General features: G+C 44.5%; 1 protein-coding gene and 1 pseudogene across 1 annotated transcript; one reads left to right on the forward strand and one right to left on the reverse strand.

Moving 5' to 3' along the window:
• Window positions 1–7,059: 7,059 nt before the first annotated feature.
• Window positions 7,060–8,754, reverse strand: LOC123067518 (adenylate-forming reductase 03009-like). Its single transcript, XM_044490280.1, has one exon. The coding sequence runs from the start codon at window positions 8,752–8,754 to the stop codon at window positions 7,060–7,062; it is 1,695 nt and encodes a 564-aa protein (XP_044346215.1).
• Window positions 8,755–18,672: 9,918 nt separating this feature from the next.
• LOC123067519 (uncharacterized) lies at window positions 18,673–21,200 on the forward strand (annotated as a pseudogene).
• Window positions 21,201–25,779: the final 4,579 nt, after the last annotated feature.

A 25,779-nucleotide genomic window follows, 5' to 3' on the forward strand; every position in this document is an offset into this window, starting at 1 on the left:
ATCACCGCCCACAACTCTTTGTGTTCTACTCGTCCATATCATCTACGCATAGACCTGGCTCGGATACCACTGTTGGTAAACATTGCATGCAAAACAAAAAAAATCTATGCACACGTAAGATCTATCCATGGAGATGCATAGCAATGAGTGGGTAGAGTGTGTCTACGTACCCTCGTAGACCGTAAGCGGAAGCGTTTGTTAACGCGGTTGATGTAGTCGAACTTCTTCGCGCTCCAACCGATCGAGTACCGAATATACGACACCTCAGCGTTCAGCACACATTCAGCTCGGTGACATCCTCCGCCTTCTTGATCCAGCAAAGCGGTGAGGTAGTGGATGAGTTCCGGTAGCACGACGGCGTGGTGACAGTGATGGTGAAGCTATCTTCGCAGGGCTTCGCCTAAGCACTACTAAAATATGACCGAGGGTGTAAACGGTGGAGGGGGGCGCCGCACACGGCTAAGAAATTATCGTTGTTATGTGTGGCGCCCCTCCCACATATATATATATAGGTGGGGGAGAGGGGAGAGGCCAAGGGGCGCCCCAAGTAGGACCCAGAGGGCCCAAAGATACCTCTTCGATACTCAGAGTGACAAATCCTAATCTCGATATATGCCAACTCAACAAACACCTTCGGAGATACCTGTAGAGAATCTTTATGATCACCCACAGTTATGTTGTGATGCTTGATAGCACACAAGGTATTCCTCCGGTACCCGGAAGATGCATAATCTCATAGTCGAAGGAATATGTATTTGTCATCAAGAAAGCAATAGCAATAAACTGACCGATCAAAATCTAAGCTAACGGATGGTTCTTGTCCATCACAACATTCTCCTAATGATGTGATCCCGTTATAAAATGACAATGCATGTCTATGTTAGGAAACCTTAACCATCTTTGATCAATGAGCTAGTCTATTAGAGGCTCACTAGGGACATGGTATTTGTTTATGTATCCACACATGTATTTAAGTTTCCTGTCAATACAATTCTAGCATGAATAATAAACCTTCATCATGATTTAGGAAATATAATAATAACCATTTTATTATTGCCTCTAGGGCATATTTCCATCAAGATCTGACAAAAATACAAAATCAAATAAATTAATGAAAATTGCAGCAAGGTTTTTTTGTTTTAATTTATGATAAATGACAGACTCGGGGGCCATAGTTTTCACTAGAGGCTTCTCTCGAGAAAATAGCATACGGTGGGTAAATAAATTACTGTTGGATAATTGATAGAAAAGCAAATAATTATGACGATATCCAAGGCAATGATCATACATAGGCATCACGTCCGAGATTAGTAGACCGAAATGATTCTGCATCTACTACCATCACACCACACATCGACCGCTATCCAACATGCATCTAGTGTATTAAGTTCATGGAACAAACGGAGTAATGCTTTAAGCAAGATGACATGATGTAGACAAGATAAACTCACGTATGAATAAACCCCATCTTTTTACCCTTAATAGCAATGATACATACGTGGCATGTCCCTTTCTGTCACTGGGATTGAGCACCACAAGATCGAACATTACAAAGAAACTCTTCCTATGGCAAGATAAATCAATCTAGTTGGCCAAACCAAACCAATAAATTGGAGACGAAATACGAAGCTATATTAATCATGCATAAAAGAGTTCAGAAAAAACTTAAATAATATTCATGGATAGGTTTGATCATAAACTCACAATTCATCGGATCCCAACAAACACACAGCACAAAAGAATTACATCCGATTGAGAACACCAAGGAGAACATTGTATTGAAAAACTTTAGAGAGAAGAAGCCATCTAGCTACTAACTATGGCCATGTAGGTCTGTGGTAAACTACACATGCATCATCGAAGGGGAGGCAAGTTTGATGTAGAGCCCCTCCATGATTGATTCCCCCTCTGGTAGAGTGCCAGAAAGGGTCCCCACATCGGATCTCTCGAGAACAGAGGCTTGAGGTGGCGGAAAAAGTATTTTGTGGACTCCCTGGTACGTTTTCTAATTTTACGGAATTTATAGAGGTGGAGTTAGGTCAAACGGAGGCTTGTGGGCCCCACTAGGTACCTGGGCGTGCCCTGGTGTCTAGTGGGCCACTACTTCGTCTTCTCGCTCCTTCTCGAAGCTTCCAGGGTCTCTTATTGCCAAAAAAATCCAAAAAGTTTCGTCGCATTTGGACTTTGTTTGGTATTGATATTTTGCAAAGTAAAAACAAGCAAAAAAAAGAACAACTGGGACTGGGTACTAAGTTAGTATGTTAGTACCAAAAAATGATATAAAGTTGCTTGTAAATGTATATAAAACATCAAAAGTTGATACTATAATAGCATGGAACAATCAAAAATTATACATACGTTGGAGACGTATCAGTGAATAGTTCCCACCAAACATACGGTTCCATAGCAGTAGCTAGATGTCTCTCTCTCTCTCTCTCTCTCTCTCTCTCTCTTTGATCTTCAATAAAATGTTTTCTTCAGAGATCGATTTGATGTAATCCTTTTGCGGTGTGTTTGTTGGGATCTGATGTATTGTAGGTTTATGATTAGATTATTCATTGAACGTAATTGATTCTTCTCTAAACTTTATTGTGTGTGATTTTATAGCCTTGTATTTTTCTTCGATCTATCCATCTAGTTCGGTAATTAGATCGATTTATCTTTTGTAGGGGAGGTGCTTGGTAGTAGGTTCAATCTTGCAGTGTCCTCACTCGATGACAGAAGGAGTAGCGAGACATGTATTTTTATTGTTGCTACTAAGGGTAAAACGACGGGGTTCGAACATATTATCAGGTCTTACTTTCTCTATATTATGTCGTCATGCACCAAGCATTACTCTGTTTGTTATGAACTTAATACCTTAAGATGCATGTTGGATAGTGGTCGAGGGGTGGAGTAATAGTAGTAGATGCAGGTGGATGTCAGTGTACTTGTCTCGGACGTAATGCCTATGTATTGATCATACCATGGATAACGTCATAATTATGCGCTTTTCTATCAATTGTCAAACAATAACTTGTTTACTCGCCGTTACTATGCTCATGAGAGAGATGCCTCTACTCAAAACTATGCCCCCGGTTCCATTCACTTCATATTACTAAAACCCTAAATTACTTGCTCACTTTATTTTCTTTTACTTTGTTTTGCGATTTATCTATATATCACTATCAGAATTAATCCTTGCAATTAACGAGTAAATGGGGGTTGACAACCCTCTTGCCCGCGTTGGGTGCAGGTATTTGTTTTGTGTGTGTGCAGGTACTGTTGACGTTTTTTGTGTGAGTCTCCTACTTGTTCGATAAACCTTATTTCTTAACCGAGGGAAATACTATCTACTACTATACAACATCATCCTTCCTCTTCGAGGAAATCACAATGCCTATTACAAGTAGCAGTGAAATAGTATCATTCTTTTAGAATAACAAGGTTACTTATCCTTGCACACGTGCGAATATGATAATCAAAAGGCTGCATGACTTGAATATTGTGCAGAGAACCACCGAAAGACAAGAAACATGAAGTGGGGCATAAAAAAGGTTCATACGATTGCTTGTGAAGTCTTCAAAACTATGCTTGGGTGGAGTATGATCAACATAATCATTGCTGGATGAAGAAGCTTCATCAAGGACGTACTTTCGTCAGGCTCATGCTTGTAAATTTTATCTCATGTTTGTCTCCTTCTAAAATTAGTATCCATGATACTTGTCTGAACTATTGTATGGTTAAATCATCTTCTGGAGAACTGGCTTGTTGACTCCTAGGATGATGAGGTTTGGAGTTTGGCAGATGTGTGGGTTACCGGATATAATTGATATAGCCCATTGTGGTCTGTGTGGAAAGATAAGTTTACCTCATGTTGTCCCAGGTAGATCATGCACCATCTATGTCTTTTGTTTTCCTGTCGGTCCTAATAGTTGTAAATACATTATGGTTTATTTTAATAGAAATTAAAGAGGGGACTCTATAAATAAAAATATCAAAACTACACCATATCATACCATAATTTTTGGTGATCAGATTGACCATCACAACGTATGGCCGTGTTGCAAGTCATTTCTTTTTGTATCCTTGTGTCCCTTTGTTTTCAGCCTCCCAGTCTAAATCCTTTGCTTTAGTTTAGTTTTAAGCAATTTTGCATTTATAGTATGATGAAATTAAACTAATTTGACGTTGTAGATGTTGTTATATTTTATTTTATTTTTTATTTTCGAGCCGGGCTTACCCCTTTCCATTAGCAAGATGGCGGAAATACATCAATGTAAAAGAACAAAGGGTACGAGAAAGAAGGGAAAGCAATTCCGAGCACTGCCAGGAAACCCGCTCACATGTTCATCATCAAAACATGCACCATGGGGCAAAAACATGGACAACACTAGAGCAAACAGAAACTAGACCTATTACAACACACATAAAGTGTTGCAGCGCAAAGTAACAGGATAGCCACACAACATAGTTAAAAAGAAACATCGTTCTGGACATCATGCAACAAGGATAGCCGACATCCAACATCACCAGCAACTCCGCGAGAGTTCAACCACCAGCAATTGTTCGATTCATAGCAGCGCAAATCCTCATAAGCTTCAAAGTGTTGTCGCAAAGGAGATCAGCTCCCACCCTAAGAGTCATCGCATCCTCATCCTTTGCAAGACCTACCTAGTAGATAAGTAAAGTGCACAAAGAAAAGATGATCTCAAAAGGGATTTTAATCAGCTTATGCTCAAAAGTAGCACGATTTCATGCATTCCAGAAAGCAGAAGTCACTACAGTTAATCCAACAATATAGAATGTTGTAGTAGTGGATTTTAATCCTACTTAAGGTGCCACGCATATCCCACATGGAGTGCCCCCAGGCGGTCAACAAGTCAAGGAAGTCAACAATGGGTCAATCCACCCCCCATGGTCCCAAGCAAGCCACCCGGCCTGGTCAATGGAAGTCCAAGCCAGGCTTCATGGTTAAAAGGTCAAAGGTGGAAGACCACATAAAAGAGGCCCAAGCTCAAGCAAGGAAGTCTACTCATAGTGTAGGGATTCTCCCCTATTGGGCCACAACCCACCTCTTAGCCCAACAAGGAGCACATGGGCCAAAGGACAGAAAATTACCAAGTTCTACCCTCCCACCTCCTTACTTCAAGGGTAGCCTTAGCCATTTTTGAAGGACCCCCTAGGCTATATAAATCCCTCCATGGGCATGTAAGCAACTCGCTCTCACTTGAATACACTCAAGTGGAGTGTCACTCTCTTCCTTCCAAGCCCCTTCAAGGGGGGAAATGAAGGGTGAGAGCTCGGAGTCCGAGGGATCTTATAAGGCTCGGACTAGTCGAGAGTCATGGGACACCGGAAGGAGTTGCACTCTAAGTGAGCTGTGTGCGAGGCACCACTCTCGACAAGCCTCCCATAGGGCATAGGTTGCACTCCCACAAGACGATTGAACTTATTAAAAAGCATCATCATTTCATTTTGTCAAGTGTACAACAACCTTTGATATAAGCCCGTTGTTGCCCTCACCAATTTTTTACCACGATACTAAGGATACCCCTGTCGATAGTTTATTCTTGAACGTCAACAAGATTTTTTTCCATTGGTCGAGAAAACATAGGACAAAGAATAAAGTTGCCAACAACTATTGGGACAAAGATCAATTCTCAATACAACACCCACTGTTCGCCAAACAGTTCTAGCTACAAGGCATTTTAAAAGTAAATGTTGAGACATTTCAATACTTTTACAAATACAACTGTTACGGTGATTGGTGATTTTACGAGCCGTCTACCCACCCTACTCTGACGGTGGGGAAATAGGAGTTACGAGAATAAAATTACGAAAAATTACACGTAATGATGGGACCGTTACAAATTTTTGATGAAACAGTTAGTTTTTCAAAGGATGGATCCGTCAATTAGTTTGGAAATTTCCTCACAGATCCAGTCGTCTCGTCCTGCGCCGCCGATGGGATACAATAGGAAATAATCAAGGAGAGAGTTACATGAAATTACATTTCATAACTCTCCAATCACCGTAAAAAGAGCTCGTTCTTATTTAAGACCCTGTGAACTCTGCTTCTAACCATCAATAAGATTGTATCAGATTCATTTGTGAGATGCAAATTTTCCACAGACACGCACCGCATGCCACTAATTAAGCAACTCAGGATTCAACCTTGTCATGAAGAAGTTGTTCACATTGATCTAGTGGAATTGGGAAACGGTACTTTCAGGCTCATTGCATATAGCAAACAGTTGGGGGAATTGCTCACTAAGGCCTTATACAATGGGAGATGCTTAGGGAGGTGCTTAGAAAATAAACCGAGTTTTTCTGAAGCACCGGTGCCTATTTCTACAGGAGAGACGCTTAGTTAAGCGTCTATCCTGTACAAATAAGCACCGGTGCTTAAGAAAAGCCTGTTTTGCTAGAACTCATCTAGATGAGATATAATTTGGTCTCATTCATCTTTTATAGCCATTGGATATGATGTTATAAGATGTGTGTGTGCTGACGTGGGTTGTATTTGTTCTTGTTTTCAAAGTGAATGAGATCAAATTATATCTCATCTAGATGAGTTCTAGGTACTCCCTTATTTCTCTAAGCACCTACTCTAAGCACCTTGCATTGTACAATGCCAAAGAGGAGTTTGCCTATGAAGGGAGTCTTTCCACACCCTAGCAATATCATCCATCCTGATATTTAATTTTCTTCCAACCATATAAATCTCTTTCACCTTTAGAATGGATTTCTGGCAGAGGAATCAGAGAATCTAGATTGTTATATACTTTTATATAGACTTAGTGAAATCTAAAAAAGTTGACTTAGGACACGCTTCCTCCATCCCAATATAAATGTCTAAGCTTAGTATAACTTTATACTAAAGTTAGTATAAAGTTGAGACACTTATCTTGGGACGGAGGAAGTACTTAGAACTCCAAATATTTTGCCGAGATAGTATTTCTATTTCTTTTTAGAGTTCTTTTTTCATACTCATTCCGTCCAAAATAAAGTGTAGCTGATTTAGTACAGTATTTTTTTGAAACGGAGTGAATACTTCTATTAAAAAAAACAACATTATCAAGAGTCCCAGATAGGACCAAACGCCGGGATGCCGGCCTTCTTGCACCTCCTCACCACGTCCCTGCTCCCCTCTGGGTTGCTCGTCACCACCACCGCCTCGGCGTTCCACTGTCGTGCCGCGCCAACGGCCAGCTCCGAGACATCCGGACGCCCCATGGTCATCGTGTCGTGCACGATCACACGCCCTCCAAGGTTCTCGTTGCTCGTCACCATGGCTCTTATCCCGTCACCGTAGTTGGCGTCGATGTCCTTGGCCACCCAGACCAGAGATACCTCCGCCCTACTCGGTTGCATCAGGAACGACAGGAACACGCATATGCCGGAGCCGGTCGCGACCATTGTGACTCTCTGGTACATGCTGATGAGGTAGGGCAGCCCGGCGAAGTGGACTGTACGCACCCAAAGGTGGCTGGGCGGGTCGGAGACAAGGCCTCGGGTGAAGTCTCCCACTGCGCCAGCGAGCATGGCGTGAGTGTCCCTGTCGTCGGAGATGATGCCGAAGGCGTGCCACTCGGAGAGCGGCGAGCGGCTGATGCGACCGAGCAGGCCGGCCTTGACGCCGCCTTGGAAGGTTATGATGGACGCGCGGGTAGACGGCGCGGTGACCGTGACTGGCACGCGGCGCACGGTGAGCCACGGGAGGAAGGTGAAGAAGGTGATGGCGGCCGTCAGCCATAGCTCTTGGCGCTTAGCAAGGGAGGCGACGGTCAGCCTGTGGTAAGATCTGATCCCCGGGTTGTAGCCAGCAGTGAGCATGACGAAAGCCCATAGCAGTGCGAGCGCGCTCCAGCCAGCGAATCGGTGCGTACGCTCGAACACGTTGTGATGGAGGTGGCGCACGAGCGGAAATGCCGCGAGGCACGAGAGTGCAACCAGGCCGAGTATTGCGGACGCGACGCCCACGATCTCGGGGGGCGTCACGCCGCGGAGCTCGAGCGCCTGCACGAGCGCGTACACCAGCCACGCCAGCGACGACACGCCGCAGCCGCTGTGGACACCGCCGAGGGACTGGAGGATAGCCGTGACGCCGGTCTTTACGGCGACCGGCACCCATGGCCGGCCGAGGAGCGCGACGGTGAGCCAGAAGACTCCCCGGAGCACCGCCTCGGAGCGGCACAGCGTGAGCGCCAGTATATTCCCGATGGCGAAGACGGCGGCGTGGCGCTTGGCGTAAGGGAAGCGGCCGGTCGCCGCGGCAGCGAGCCCCGCCGCGTTCAGCGCGACGCAGAGCATGAAGAGGCGCTTGTACACGGTGAACAAGCCTTGGTCGAGCAGTATGACGCTGAGCCTGGAGTGCCCAGCCGCCGCCCTCACAGGCTTAGCCGGCGCGTTCGACCTCCTGCTCTGCACGCGAGAAACGTCGGCGGCGGTGAGAGCTATCTCCTCGTCCGTAGCGACAGACTCATCGTCCGTGTCGCCATCGCTGATATCGTCGAGGTCGCAGAAGTGGGTGCTCGCACGGCTGCGCGCCGTGAGAAAGCTCGTGGTGGAGTAATTACGGTTGAAAGGCTGAGGGAACCACACCCATCGGCCGCCGCCGGATTCGGTGGGCGGCGAGTCGGAAGGACTGGCAACAGTGTCTAGAGCGAAGGGGCTTGCCGGCGAGGGCTTGATCTCGAAGGCGACGCCACGGCAGCTGGAGAACTTGATGGCCATGGCCATGGGCTTTCCTGCGGGGCCTTGCTCGTCCATGGCGTCGATCGGCAAGTAATAATATGTTCTCGACACGCCTGTACTTCGAGCTTACAACAGTTGCATGGGTGGGGTGCTACCTATGCAGATGCGCATACGTATTTATAGGCAGGTATGGGTAGCTAGCTATAGGCATCGATCATGCACCCATATGAGTGACGATTCAGTTTAACTATATAAAATTTGAGTTCCAGCTAATCAAAGCAAATTCCGGCGACGGAGAATTAGTCATCTTTCTGACCTTTGCAACTTGATTGGAAATCTATACTACTATATGCCCCGCAAGAAGTGTGCTGGACGAAGCCCTCGCTGCGAGAATTCGCGGCCGCGGCAAGTGTCGATCGTTACACATTGCGACTTGCAGCATCTACTATGTCAACCCCAAGACCTTGTGGCCATGGGTGTTCGAAATGAGAAAGTATCCAATGAAAACTTGGAATCTCTAACACGGGCCTTTGGATCTCGAATGTACGGGTCAGATCGTCCAACAACCTGTACCACACATTTTGCGGAAAACGCCTGCTTGCATGACGTCTTGGCGATTTGATGTTTAGCAATTTTATTTTATTACGAACTTCTAGGTTATATCTTGTTCTTCCTATATTGGCTATCCGATTATTAGCGTTCTCTGGTGAGTACATGCAGAAACTTTAATTACGTAAGACAAGATTTATGTGAAACTCGCTCAATGCGGAGGCTGGGAGGGCTTATCCTCCTTTTCAAAAACCAAAAAAAAAAAAGTTATGTGAAACTCAGCAAACTGAAGTTAAACAAGTTGGTGTACTTAATCTTTCCAGTCAAATAGTCAAATTCCAATCGAGTTTGTGACTTGACTATTTCTACTACCGTCATCAGGCTCCTTTGTATATGTAGTTTTGTTTGTTTCGACGCTTTCAAAGATTCCATGAAAAATGTTCATATCAACTCATTGAAATGGGTTCACTTCTCCAAACAGGAACATATCTGTTCAATTGTCAGAAAGATATACCTCACATAATTGGCGTTTCTACTACTATGACACTAGTGTACATGGTCGAGCACTCATATGTAAACAATAATGGAGGAGGATGCATGATTTGTTAAATTAATATATCTAAAAAACAGTTTACATCAAAAATCACAACTAATAGGAATGAAAAATTGTTACGTTCTCAACAAGGCTTGCCCATAATGAATCCCGTTAGACCATCTCTAGCTCTTCCCCTATCCTTTAATCCCCTAAACTTCTCCTTGTCGTTTAAGCCACTAAAATTTTAGGGATTCGGCTTTTTTTTACACCTAGCCCTCACCCTGCAACTTAATTCGTCAAAAAAAATGTTGTTTTTTTTTTCAAATGATTGCATACAAACTCTATTTGAGCATATATTTTCACAACATATTAGATCGAAACTTCACACAATACACACAATTCAAGTATATATTGAATTCAATGTTTTCAAATTTAACATTAAAATTCAAACACACATACGGTGCTAATGAACTAACGATCCAAATGAAATAGGATAAAAGCACAAGAATCAAGTGCTATGAAGTTGCCAATGGTGGTCAGCAAGATCATCTTCGAGTTGGTTGTGAGTTTCTTGGTTGTCGATCGTTCAATATGCTTCAAGGAATGCTTGGATACTGTTTGGGTTACGTTGCGGCTCCACCATGGCACCATTGTTGATGAATTGCAAGTTCTTGGGTCCTCTCTTTCATGCTCGATGATCATGTTGTGCAAGACAACACATGTTGTCCTGATCCTACAATCTCTGAGGCTGCTCGTACTCAACAGAGATGCGGACAATCTGAAAGCGTTTTTGAAGCACACCAAAAGCTCTCTCAACATCCTTTCTCGCAGATTCTTAGCATGTTGTAAGGTGAGATCTCTTGTTGCCTTGAAGACGCTAGATTGTCTTCACAAATGTGGCCCATGCAGGATAGATACCATCGGCAAGGTAAACCATGTTGTACTCCTGGCCATTAACAAGATAGTTGCCTGGTGGAGCTCACCTGCAGCAAGCCTTGCAAATAGAGGACATCTCTGGAGGGCATTGAGGTCATTGTGCGAGCTAGGCATTTTGAAGTATGAGTGTCAAATCCACAGATCATGTGATGCAACTTCCTCAGGAAAGGTTGTTATATCATGGCAATGCCCTTTGAACTGACCTTGTCGTGCCACGAGACAACTTTTCCATGTCCAATGCATACAATCAGTGGATCCAAGCATCCATGTCTACCCTCTCTCTTCACAATCTATCATGAGCCTCTCGATGTCTTCATTAGTGGGTGCCCTCAAGTACTCTGGTAGAAAGATTTTGATCTGGGCCTAGGTGAATCTGTCCACATAGTCAAGGATGAGATCTTCCCCAATGCATACATAGTCATCGTTGGCGTCAGGTGAGTATCCATACGCAAGCACTCGCATGGATATAGTATTCTTTAACAATGGACTTTCACTGAGTTCTCCCACAACATTCCTTCTCAGTTTGAACCAAGTGTTAGGGCATATTTCTCCCTTAGTGGTTTTGGTGATTGATGACAATGCATTTGCGGACTAATCGTGTGCATTGAGCATTTCAGATAATCTATCTTATGGCACAAGACGATTTGAAACCCTCTGGATATTTATGAAGAAAGTGTTTTCTTGCATTTCTATTTCGGTGGACTTGAGTCGTAGGAACAACGTACTTTTAAGAGGGGGTCCGCTTCGAAAAGGTTTGGGTGGAATCAACACGTACACTATATCTTTGCATCCTCGTTCTTTTGAGCTTGTTCCTCCTTGTGTTTGAACCTTGTCAGAACAGGCTAAGCGGTAGTACCACTCTGCACAACGGTAGTACCGCTCTAGCGGAACAACCTCTGTCTGGTACCGCGGGGAGTACCGCTTATTTTCCTTGTTCTGGACTATTCTGTTCCATGGGAGGAAGTAGAGCGACAGTTCTAGGCAGTAGTACCGCCTCCGGCGGCGCTACCGCCCTGCCCTCCTCTACTACCGCGGGTATCTGCTGTAGTTCAACACCTCACGGTAGTACCGCTGGTGGGCGCGGTAGTACCGCTCCGGTGGCACTATCGTCCCCATAACTTGCTTGGGTTGAACTTCGTAGTCGGCACCTCCGTGCCAACGGTACTACTGCTTATGCACGAGCTATGGGAGCAGAATAGTTGGATCCATTCTCCCACTATATAAAGGAGTCATCTTTCTTCTAGTTGACTACCTCTTCCTCCCCCAAGCTCCATTGTTGATCACAAGCTCAGTCTTGCCCGATCTCTCTCCCTAGCCAATCAAACTTGTTGATTCTTTAAGTATTGCTTGAGAAGGCCTAGATCTGCACTTCCACCAAGAGAAATTTGATTCCCCCACAAATCCCTTACGGGTCTTGTTACTCTTGGGTGTTTCAGCACCCTAGACGGTTGAGGTCACCTCGGAGCCACACTCCATTGTGGTGAAGCTTCATGGTGTTGTTGGGAGCCTCTAATTCGGTTGTGAAGAGAGCCCCAACCTTGTTTGTAAAGGTCCGGCCGCCGCCTTCAAGGAAACCACTAGTGGAATCACGGCATCTCGCATTGTGTGAGGGCCTGAGGAGAATACGGTGGCCCCAAGTGGCTTCTTCGGGAGCATTGTGCCTCCACACCACTCCAACGGAGACGTACTTCCTCTCAAAGGGAAGGAACTTTGGTAACACATCCTCATCTTCAGCGTCTCCACTTGTGGTTATCTCTTACCTTTACATTGTGCAAGCTTTACTTGTGTTGTATCCTTTGCTTGCTTGTGTTGCTAGCATCATATAGGTTGCTCACCTAGTTGCATATCTAGACAACCTATTTGTTGCTGACCCTAATTTGTCAAGAAAAGTAAAAAATTGGTAGTTGCCTATTCACCCCCCCCCCTCTATTCAACCATATCGATCCATTCAACTGGTATCAGATCCTCGCCTCTTTATTAAGGGTTTCACCACCTAAAGAGTATGGTTGACGGAGAGGAGGAAGTGCCCGAGGCCGTGGAGCTGAACTCGATCACTCGATACGACTTAAATGAAGCTATGGCTTCACTTAAGACGTCTATGACGACCAAGGTCAAGTCCATGCTTAAAGAATTACTTGAGGGATTGAAAACTCCTCCCAATCCGTTGCTTGTGGTTAATTCCATCGCATCGGAGTCGGAGGCCAATTCCGGCAAGGAAGCGGCCAAAGGTACTCAAACCTCCTCCCTTCAAAACAAGAATGGGACGGGAACCTTTGCCTCGGTTCCCCCTCCCCCGGTCTATGGAGGACCGGTACCTACACCTCATATATTAACAACCTTGGTCCTCCTCCTAAGCTTGTAAAGGGTGATTTTGATAATTGGGTTTTTTGCATCAAGTCTCATTTGAATCACAGCTCAAGGAATCTTTGGAGAATCATCGAGCAAGGCTTCTACCCGCATGATCCAAACAACCTTACTCCAAGAGAAGAGGCGGACAATAAATACAATCACTCCGCATTGTTCATCCTCCAAGTCGCGGTGCCTGCCAAAGATCTATCTCACTTGTGTCCCTTCTCCCGTGCAAAATATTGTTGGGAACACATCATATCTTTGTACAAGGGGAGCTCAAGCATCCAACAGTCCAAATTTGAAGTGGTTCTTGATGAGGCCGATGAATTTGTGATGATGGAAGATGAGGATCCTTGTGATCTCTACCAGAGGGTGACAACTCTTGCGGACGCTCTCCAAGATCATGGGAGCAAGGATACATATGGCAATTGGATCAAGCGCAAGTTTCTCAAGGCCATCATGCCATTCAACAAGGCCATGTCCGTGATTCGTCAAAGACCGGACACACCTTGTCCTCAAGTGAAGTGTTGGATGAGTTTGTTGCCATGAACATCATGAACAAGACCACTGACAATGCACTAGCTCGTGTCCGGTCAAACAAAGCCTCTCCCAACCTTGCCTTCAAGGCCAAGGCTATCCCGGAAGAAGAAGAGTGTTTCCCTTAAGACACCAAATATGCTTACCACGAGCACATGGCTCTTGCTTCAAGGCAATTTTGGGGCAACAAGAGAAGCTCAAGGCCCAACTTCGCCAAGAACAACTCAAGTGGTTCTAAGAACAAACAACGAGTGATGACTTGCTACAATTGCCACTTTGTGGTGGATAGTCCCTATGAGAAAAGGGAGGATGGAAGATAAGATTGAGGAGCTTTATAAAAGCGTGTTCTTATGATGGCGCCTCCCACCTCCCACCTCCCACCTCCCACGGACCTCCATTAACCAAACAATGGCGCCTAAGGATCTAGATCATCATGGATGGTCTTCTACATTGGGATTTCTCCCCCAGCCTTGCGGTCGCGGCTCAGGTGCGTCAACGCTTCGGTTCTACGGTTCACTTCTCTCCCTCTGGTGGTTGCAAGGAGTTCTTTTTGGTGGTTAGCTTCTCTTCGGCCTCCTTCCCTCTCAATGAAGAATCTGTTGCTTTGGCTCTGCAATGTTCTATTGGAGGTATTCCCTCGGGATTGCATGTTAAGCATTTGGATGGACGTCGATTTCGGTTCTCGGTTGCCTCTAATAGGGTTGGTCATTTCATCTATGGTCTCAAGGATCGAGTATGGCCAGATTTTGTCTGTCACTTTAGCCTCTTTCGACCAGGATTGCACTCTACAATGCATAACAATCTATCTTGGCACTCGGATCGGCCAAACCTTGAGATCAGCGCCAGATCACCCATTGCATGCAAGTCCTTGTATCGTTTTACTTCGGACCAAGGTCATGTGATTGAAGCTTCATCTCTGAATGTTCTCGCGAAAGCTGGGTTTTCGGGTGAGATTAATGGTGTGGATAATCTTTCGTGCTCCCCGCCGGTCACTCTCCGGCAGACTCCGGTTGGCCGACAGGAATCTTCGCGTATGGAAACTGCAATCACTAGTAATGAGCCTTTAATGTCTAATACCCTGTCTTTCGGCCACATTAATGTGGATTTGTCTAGTCGGTCGGCTGACCTGGTGGATACTAATCCGCAGCAATTTGTGGGACATAATTTCCAAATTAATGCTTGGGACCAAATACCTGGTTTTATTTTGCGGCACATTCTGGACCATTACCGCATGGGTATTTTGGAGGAAAAAATTGCTTCTATATGGAAATTGGTCTCCGTTCCCACCCTGGAATTTATCTACAATAAATTAGTCATTTGTAGTGATTGCAATGGCATTGATCATCGGGTGGCAAATTGTCCGAATCGGGTGTGCTAGGTTTGCTCTCAAAGCCCTTGTGTGTGTTTGCAGGTGATTCAGGGGCCCAGCCCACCGGTTTCAACACAGACCGCATGCACCATTTGTACCTCTACGGCCCATGTCTTCTTTGAGTGCCCGGCCAAATCATTCGGTGTGGCTTGTGGGCTCTTGGGCCACCTAATTGGCAAATGCGGCTCCCCGGGGGCTAGATACTTATTTTGGAAACCTATTTTATATGCACAAAATTCTGGCTTATCAGTAATTGATACACCTACTTTGGTCAAAGATTCTACTGCTGGGGTTCATGGCAAGTATCAGGGGAATGATAATGATCGCGTCTTGTCTGGGATTTTATCACAGAAATTAAATGCCACGTACTCTCAGCATCCACCTGCCACCCGACGCCGCTCAACCGTGCGATGCTCATCCTGCGGCCACGATGGCCATTTGGTGGACGCCTGCCAGAAATTTTTGCACACGCGCCGAGGAGTCTGGGTTCCAAAATCAATACGCAAGGCAGACGATACGCATTCTTCCTTCTCGCAGTCTGGGCACGCCTCTGCTCCGGCTCCCTCCACCGCTCCAATGGCGAACTACCCACTCAACATCGTCCCCTACCCCCCGCCTGGTATGACCATCGAGCTTGGTCCGGCTGACTGCAAGGTGCGGGCGGACATGGTGGTCGGCCCAATTCCGCCGCTGCGTCACGACTTCTTGGCCATTGCTGAGGCCAACAGATTCATCCCCTTCCACCAGAAGGCTGATCTGCGGAATATTATTGAAGGTTTGCTCCATGAATCACAATACTTCCCTTCTGAAGTTTCAGATCATCCTCTAGGAGTTGGTTTGTTTGGGTTTGCTTCTTCTGTTATCCAGGATGCGGTGGTTGGCACTACCTTCGAGCTTGATGAAAATGAGGTGGAGGAGCATACAGTTATTTCTTTTGTTCCTCACGATGCTGCTCTCAACATGCGTCTGACAACTTTTGGTCCGGAGATCTGGATTCTATATGCTGGTTTCCCTTATGATTATCAGACACAGCACTACATCCACAAGTCAGTCGATTATTTTGGTGCATTAGTAGATTGGAATAATCCTAGAGGTGACAGGAGGCTGGTGCTAGTTAAAGTCAGAGTAATCCATCTTCGTTTAGTGCCCAAAAGTCTTGTTGTCCGTCAGATAGGAGGGGCTAGGCAATGTTGGACTGTTGCTGTCACCATGCTCAGGAGTAATGATTGGAATGCTCACCTGCCTGAGGTTCCTCCGGCTGGAGAAGACCCATCGCCCCCTGATGGTATTCCTCATCCGCTTCATGGTGAAGGTCTGAATGCTGAGCAACTGTATCAACAACAGCTTCACAACTGGATGGCTCAGAATGCAATGGCTGATGCTGCAGCCAATGAGGATGAAAATGTGGTTGTTGATGAAGGTAATGACATTGAGATTCACCCTGAGTGGGGTGTGTGGCCACCACCCCCTCCACAAGCACCTCCTGCTCTGTACAATTTCCAACAGTGGTTGGCTGGAGAAGGGCTTCAGGTTGAACATGGAATTATGCCACCACAGAACCTGCATGACAACCCTGGGGCTGCCTGGAATGACTCCATATCTGTGCCTTCAAGTTTTGATTCCAGTGCAACAATTTCTGACTCATATGTGCTTGTGCCTGTTAACCTGATGAATCAGTTCTGGCCACAGAATGCCACTGGAGCTCCCTCAGGTACCAATGATGTCTCTGATTTGGTCTCTCCTGAGTCTAGTTCTGAAGACCCTGCTCTGGTCGCTCCAGTACACAATCAGCTTGCACTCCCCACCAGCTCTGCTTCTGTTGTTCTGCCCAATAATGTACTGGAGTTGTCTATGCATCTTTCTGCTGCTGGTCTACACCTGGAGGTGGTCACTCAAGGTGACCTCATACCTGCTATGCTTATTAGGGACTGCATTCCTATGTTCAGGTTGAATACTTATCTTGCTGCAGCTATTAAACCCATTGTGGCATCTTTTGGGCCATGGAGTGATCACTATGGATTTCAGCAAGATTCAGTCACCTTTAACATTACAATCTCTGAAAATGAGGGCCTTCTGTCTGTAATCTCTGCCTCCAAAACAACTGCCAATGCATCTTCTTCAAGTGTCATTATTGAAGACCTTTCTGCAGCTGTTACTCAGGAGCTTACTGGGGATATAATTGAGCAAGCTACAGTCTCTGAGGATGTCCTGACTGCACCATTGGACATGCAGCTTGTTCCTGTGGATCAATTCATGCAGCCTCCTCCATCTGTTGCTGAGTTTGCTGGTTCTTCTACCATCCTAACATGTAAAGGAAAAGCTATGGTGCCAGAATGTGCTATTGCCCTACGTAGAAGTGCTCGCTCCAACAAGTATGATGGTTTCAAAGTTCATCAAGTCTCTGACAGCAAGTCAAAAACCTCAAAGGTCAAACCCAGGGTAATTCCCTCTGCTCTTTCTATTAGGGAGGTTGATGATGCTGAACAGGTCCCACCGCCTACGCCTATCAGGATGATCCAACAGATTGGCACTGTGCTGTGTGCTATCCCTTCTGAAGAACTTTCTGACGAAGCGCTGATGGCTTCATAGGAGGAGGAGCCCCCGGCCTCGACCTAGCTTCTCTTTGCAGATCATTTTCACTCCTTATGCAATGAATCTTTTGGTAAACTGGAATGTTTTATGTTGGAATGTTCATGGGTTAAATTCAGGGGACAAACAATTAGCGCTTTCCAATGCAATTACTTCTAGTGGTTGTGCGGTGATATGTTTGCAAGAAACCAAGAAACCATCATTCGATTTGTCTTTCATTAAGTCATGCTGCCCTTACCGCTTTGACCAATTTGCTTTTGTACCTTCCCGTGGGGCTTCGGGGGGCATTGTCACCATTTGGAATAGCACTATTTTCTCTGCTGATGTGCTGTTATCCGAAGATTTTGCTCTGGTCACGCGTTTCAAATCAACACAATCGGCGCAATGTTGGACGTTGGTCAATGTATATGGCCCTTGCCAAGGTGAGCAGAGGGAACAGTTCATTCATTGGTTGTGCTCACTTAACATTCCTTCTAATGAAGATTGGCTCTTTGTGGGGGATTTTAACTTCATTCGTGCACCTAATAATCGTAATAAACCTGGAGGCAGTATTAATGACATGAACACATTTAATGACTTCATCCGATGCCAAAGCCTCATTGAGTTACCCATTAAGGGACGTTCTTTCACGTGGAGCAATATGCAGCTTGACCCCCTCTTAGAGCAATTGGATTGGTTTTTCACGAGCACTAATTGGACCACATCTTACCCAAAAACTATGGTCAAGCCACTCGGTAAGTCTGTTTCCGATCATATCCCTTGTGTGGTTGCTATTGAAACAAATATCCCTAAATCAAAGCTATTCTGGTTCGAATCTTTTTGGGTGCAACATCCGGGCTTCATGCAAATTGTTCAATCTTCTTGGGCCAAACCAGTGCACTCCACAAATCCTGCCACCGTTCTATGCCGAAAATTCAAAACCCTGAGACGTGACCTTAAACATTGGAGTAAAGGCATTTCCAAACTATCTTTAGCTATTGAGAATTCGAATAAAGCCCTCTGCGAGATTGATGAGCTTGAAAATAAACGGATTCTAACTGTTCCTGAAGTTAATTTTAGAAGAATTCTCAAGGCACACATCATCAGATTATTATGTTATCAACAAGCTTATTGGAAAAAGCGGTGCACCATGAGATGGGTTCAGTTTGGGGACGAGCCGTCAAAATTCTTCCAGGCCTTGGCCTCCGGAAGATATAGGAAGAACAACATTGCCACCCTAGCAACACCTGACAGCACATTGGTCGAGGATCATGTTGGAAAGGAGTCTATAATTTTTCAAACGTTTAAAGAAAGGATGGGATCATCACGGCTCTGTAATATGAAGTTCAACCTAGCCAGGATAATTAAGAAGTGTGATGGACTTGATGATCTCACCATTGCTTTTACAAATGAAGAGATTGACAAAGTTATTAAAGAAATGCCCGCAGATAGAGCCCCTGGCCCGGATGGCTTTAATGGTCTATTCTTAAAACGATGTTGGCCAATCATCAAGCAAGACTTTTATAACTTGTGCAACCAATTTCATAGCGGGGAGCTCAATCTAGAGAGTATTAATGATGGTTTCATCACACTCATCCCCAAAGTAGGCTCTCCTGAGTCTATCAATGACTACCGACCGATCACTCTCCTAAACTGTTGTCTCAAGGTGGTCACAAAAATCTTGGCTAATAGACTCCAAAAAGTCATCCTTAAAATTGTGCACAAGAATCAATATGGATTTCTTAAAGGACGGACAAGATTGTCTCGCATGGGCTTACGAGTACATATACCAATGCCAATCTTCAAGAAAGGAAATCATGATTCTAAAGCTAGATTTTGCCAAAGCTTTTGATACGATCAAACATGAGGCCATGATTGAAATTATGAAAAACATGGGATTCAATGACAAATGGCTGGGATGGATCAGATGCATCTTCTCCTCGGGCAAATCTTCGGTCCTTCTTAATGGCACTCCTAGTCGGCAATTCTATTGCAAAGGCGGTGTACGACAGGGAGACCCTCTCCCCCCCCCTCATTTTTGTGCTTGCAGCCGACCTTTTGCAAGCTGCCATAAATGATGCTTTCATGCGCAACTTGATTCTCCTGCCGTTCCCGTCCCAACACCAACATGACTACCCTGTAATTCAGTATGCAGACGACACCATCTTGGTCATGCCAGCATGCACCCAGCAAGCTACAACCGTCAAGGACATCTTAAATGACTATGCCACGTCCATTTGGTTGAAAATAAACTTTCATAAATCCACTCTTATCACCATGAATTGTGACATGGAAAAGACTCAGGAAATAGCAAATATCTTTGGATGTGTCATTGGCAAGTTACCCTTTACATACTTGGGCCTCCCTCTTGGAACTACAAGACCAACAATTGTTGAACTTATGCCACTTGTTTGTTCCATGGAAAGAAGACTAACTGCCACTCTCAACATGATATCCTATGGTGGAAAATTATCTCTGCTAAACTCTGTGATCACTTCGTTGATCATCTTTGCTCTTTGCACTCTCAGATTGCCAACCAAGATCATTGAATTGGTGGACAAGATCAGGAGGAAATGCTTGTGGACTAAAAAACGGAAAGGTGATAAATGCAACTCCCTGGCTGCCTGGAACATGGTTTGCTGACCGAAGGAATGTGGTGGCTTAGGTGTGATTGACCTAAGAACACAAGGAGATGCCCTACTACTCAAATACTTACACAAATTCTATAATAGGTGGGACGTGCCTTGGGTTCAACTCGTCTAGGATACATATTACTCTGGTCGCGGGCCGCACGCCTCTGACACGTGCGGTTCGTTCTGGTGGTGTGATGTTGCAAAATTAATGCCCATTTATAGAGGAATCACCCATGTCCAGGTAGCAAGCGGAAAGAATGTTCTTTTCTGGAAAGACTTTTGGGCGGATAACATTATTGTGGAGAGTTACCCTCGTGCTTTCTCCTACACCATCAATGAAGACATCTCTGTCCGGGATTTCTTGTCCATCACGGCACTGCGGGAGGCGTTTCACCTTCCTCTTTCAGAGCAAGCCTACGCTGAAGTTTGACAGATGCAATCGGACCTGTCCTCGACTACCCTATCTGAAGAGAAAGATGTTTGGTTGTATGCATGGGGGTCAGATCAATTCACAGCGCACAAATACTATGCATATTACTTCAGAGAGGTTCGAGCACATGAAGCCTTTGGTTGGATTTGGAAGTCAAGGTCAACCATGAAAATCAAAGTTTTCGGCTGGTTGCTTCTGGCTGACCGCCTTAATACCAGGAACATGCTCAAAAGACGACATTACAATATTGGTGATGACCATAACTGTATCCTCTATGGGCTGCAGATCGAGGAAACTTTGGAGCACTTGTTCTTTGAGTGCCGCTTCAGCATCGATTGTTGGACAAGTCTAGGCCTCTCCTGGCCGCAAGGAATGTCACGCCTTCAAAATGTGGTTATGGCCAAACAACATTGGAATGGGCCTCTCTTCATGGAGATGTTTTTACTTGCGTCTTGGAGCTTATGGAAGGAACACAACAATAAGCACTTCAGGGGGATTGTTCCAACAAAAAAATCTTGGTTGGACAGATTTAAGACAGACTTTGCTCTCCTTGCCTATAGGGTTAAGGAAAAACACAAACACCTCATCCCCATAATCCTCTCTCCTTTACATTAGCTTTCTAAAACACCTCCCAAATGGGGTGATGACACTTGTACAGTCACCATGTAATTTGTACTTTGCTAATTTAATACAAAGATAACAGTGGGAGGTGCTCCTACTATTCAGAGTTTCAAAAAAAAAGAAAAGTGAGGATAATGGTGGCAAGCTCATTCGCAAAGACAAAGCCAAGTCCTTTTCGAAGAAGAACAACTTTACCAAGAAGATACCTCAAAAGGGGTTGGTGGCACATGAAGAGTACGCCTCCGATGATGAAGATGAAGATACAAGTTGTGAAGGAATGGCAACGGCAATCTTGTCCATTGCTACCTCTTCCCCTTCCAAGGTGTCTCTCTTCGGCGCCCCCAATGAGAACCTCATCGCCAAGTGCCTCATGGCCAAAGGTATCAACAAGGTAACGCCTAACATCAAAACCACCATCACTACTACTCCTTCCTTGCTTGATTATGTAGATGATAGTGAGGTGGTGAAAGTTGATGAGAATGAGTTTGACAAGTTCTTGAACTAGCTCAAGGGTGAAACAAAGAAGCACATTGTTGCTCTCTTGGAACAACTTGGTGAAGCCAATGATATCATTGAGTCTCATGAGGACACGATCTCCAAGTTAGAGGGGCATATTCGTGACTATGCCGATGAGATAGTAGATCTCTCCATTGGTCTTGAGGAAGCGAGGTCTTCGTTTGGCTTTTGAGGAGTCAAACAACATTGACCTTACTAAATTACAAAAGGATCTTGATCATGCTATTGTCCTTACTCGTGTGCTTAAAACTGAGAAAGTTGCACTTGGGGTTGGCCATGATAGACTCAAGGAAGAGTTTGACACACTTGACAAGGCTCACAAGGCTAGAAGAAGAAGAAGACTTCTGGTGGGATTTCATGGTTGCTCGATAGTGGAGCGACAAATCATATGACCGGGAGCAAGGACTTGGTGGTGGACGTATAACCTACTCCATCCATGCCCACTCATGTCCAATTCGGTGATGCTTCAACATCTAAGGTATTGGGTCTTGGCAAGGTAGTCATCTCTCAAGACTTATCTATTGAGAAGGTCATGCTTGTTGAGTCCCTTGTGTACAATTTACTTTCCCTTCATCAACTTGCACTCATGGGCTTTGCAACATTCTTTGATCTTGATATCGTGGCATGTTTATGGAGCAAGACTCATAAAGTAGCTTTTGTTGGGCATGTCGAGAACGGTCTTTATATGGTTAACTTTTCAGAGCGACCCACTAAGACCGTGACATTGATGTCTACTACGAAACCTTCTCCTTATAGACGTTGTTGGGCCTCCAAGTGCAGAGGTTTGTAGGACAGTAGCAAATTTCCCTCAAGTGCATGACCTAAGGTTTATCAATCCGTGGGAGGTGTAGGATGAAGATGGTCTCTCTCAGACAACCCTGCAACCAAATAACAAAGAGTCTCTTGTGTCCCCAACACACCCAATACAATGGTAAATTGTATAGGTGCACTAGTTCGGCAAAGAGATGGTGATACAAATGCAATATGGATGGTAGATATAGGTTTTTGTAATCTGAAAATATAAAAACAGCAAGGTAACTAATGATAAAAGTGAGCACAAATGGTATTGCAATGCTAGGAAACAAGGCCTAGTGTTCATACTTTCACTAGTGCAAGTTCTCTCAACAATAATAACATAATTAGATCATATAACAATCCCTCAACATGCAAGAAAGAGTCACTCCAAAATCACTAATAGCGGAGAACAAACGAAGACATTATTGTAGGGTACGAAACCACCTCAAAGTTATCCTTTCTGGTCGATCTATTCAAGAGTCCGTAGTAAAATAACATGTAGCTATTCTTTCCGTTCGATCTATCATAGAGTTCATACTAGAATAACACCTTAAGACACAAATCAACCAAAACCCTAATGTCACCTAGATACTCCAATGTCACCTCAAGTGTCCGTGGGCATGATTATACGATATTCATCACACAATCTCAGATTCATCTATTCAACCAACACAAAGAACTTCAATGTGTGCCCCAAAGTTTCTACCGGAGAGTCAAGACGAAAATGTGTGCCAACCCCTATGCATAAGTTCACAAGGTCACTGAACCCGCAAGTTGATCGCCAAAACATACATTGTCACCACAAATAAGCACATGCAAGACATACATTAAGTGTTCTCAAATCCTTCAAGACACAATCCGATAAGATAACTTCAAAGGGAGAACTCAATCCATTACAAGAGTGTAGAGGGGGAGAAACATCATAAGATCCAACTATAGTATCAAATCTCGCGGTACATCAAGATCGTGCCAAATCAAGAACACGAGAGAGAGAGAGAGAGAGAGGGATCAAACACATAGCTACTGGTACGTACCCTCAGCCCCGAGGGTGAACTACTCCCTCCTTGTCATGGAGAGCGCCGGGATGATGAAGATGGCCACCGGTGAGGGATCCCCCCTCCGGCAGGGTGCCAGAACAGTGTTCCGATTGGTTTTTGGTGGCTACAGAGGCTTGCGGTGGTGGAACTCCCGATCTAGGTTATTTTCTGGAGGTTTGGGTATTTATAGGAATTTTTGCCGTCGGTATCACGTCAAGGGGGTCCCTGAGTCGTCCACGAGGCAGGGGGCGCGCCCAGGGGGGTAGGGCTCGCCCTCCACCCTCGTGGACGGCTCGGGACTCTTCTGGCCCAACTCTTTTACTTCGGGGGCTTCTTTTGGTCCATAAAAAACGTCAAAAATTGGCACGCCAATTGGACTCTGTTTGGTATTCCTTTTCTGTAAAACTCAAAAACAAGGACAAAACAGAAACTAGCACTGGGCTCTAGGTTAATAGGTTAGTCCCAAAAATCATATGAATGCATATAAAACATCCTAGATGGATAATATAATAGCATGGAACAATCAAAAATTATAGATACGTTGGAGATGTATCAAGCATCCCCAAGCTTAATTCCTACTTGTCCTCGAGTAGGTAAATGATAAAAACAGATTTTTTTATGTGGAATGCTACCTAACATATTTATCCTTGTAATTCTCTTTATTGTGGCAAGAATATTCAGATCCATAAGATTCAAGATAAAAGTTTAATACTGACATAAAAACAGTAATACTTCAAGCATGCTAACCAAGCAGTTTATGTCTTATCAAAATAACATAGCCAAAGAAAGCTTATCCCTACAAAATCATATAGTTTGGCCATGCTTCATTTTCATCACACAAAATGCTCCCATCATGCACAACCCCGGTTTCAGCCAAGCAATTGGTTCATACTTTTTAACGCGCTTCACCTTTTTAACCCTCACGCAATACATGAGCGTAAGCCATGGATATAGCACTATGGGTGGAATAGAATATGATGATAGGGATTATGTGGAGAACATAAAAAAGGAGAAAGTCTCATATTGACGAGGCTAATTAACGGGCTATGGAGATGCCCATCAATTGATGTCAATATGAGGAGTAGGGATTGCCATGCAACGGATGCACTAGAGCTATAAATGTATGAAATCTCAACAAAAGAAACTAAGTGGGTGTGCATCCAACTCGCTTGCTCACGAAGACCTAGGGCATTTGAGGAAGCCCATCATTGGAATATATAAGCCAAGTTCTATAATGAAAAATTCCCACTAGTATATGAAAGTGACAACATAGGAGACTCTCTATCATGAAGATCATGGTGCTACTTTGAAGCACAAGTGTGGAAAAGGATAGTAACATTGTCCCTTCTCTATTTTTCTCTCATTTATTTATATATTTTTATTTTGGTGGGCTTATTTGCCCTCTTTTATTATTATTATTATTTGGGCTTCTTTGGCCTCTTTTATTTTTCATAAAGTCCGGAGTCTCATCCCGACTTGTGGGGGAATCATAGTCTCCATCATCCTTTCCTCACTTGGGACAATGCTCTAATAATGAAGATCATCACACTTTTATTTATTTACAACTCAAGAATTACAACTCAATACTTAGGACAAAATATGACTCTATGTGAATGCCTCCGGCGGTGTACCGGGATATGCAATGAATCAAGAGCGACATGTATGAAAGAATTATAAAGGTGGCCTTGCCACAAATACAATGTCAACTACATGATCATGCAAAAGCAATATGACAATGATGGAGCGTGTCATAATAAATGGAATGGTGGAAAGTTGCATGGCAATATATCTCGGAATGGCTATGGAAATGCCATAATAGGTAGGTATGGTGGCTATTTTGAGGAAGATATAAGGAGGTTTATGTGTGATTGAGCGTATCGTATCACGGGATTTGGATGCACCGACGAAGTTTGCACCAACTCTCAAGGTGAGAAAGGGCAATGCATGGTACCGTAGAGGCTAGCAATGATGGAAGGGTAAGAGTGCGTATAATCCATGGACTCACATTTGTCATAAAGAACTTGTATACCAAAGCACTACTACGCATGCTCCTAGGGGAAGGGTTGGTAGGAGTTAACCATCGCGCGATCCCGACCTCCACTCATAAGGAAGGCAATCAAAGAACACCCCATGCTTCAAATTTGTCACACAACATTCACTATACGTGCATGCTACGGGACTTGCCAACTTTAACACAAGTATTTCTCAATTTCATAATTACCCAA

This window comes from Triticum aestivum, chromosome 3B, assembly GCF_018294505.1.
Source record: "Triticum aestivum cultivar Chinese Spring chromosome 3B, IWGSC CS RefSeq v2.1, whole genome shotgun sequence".
NCBI lineage: Eukaryota > Viridiplantae > Streptophyta > Magnoliopsida > Poales > Poaceae > Triticum > Triticum aestivum.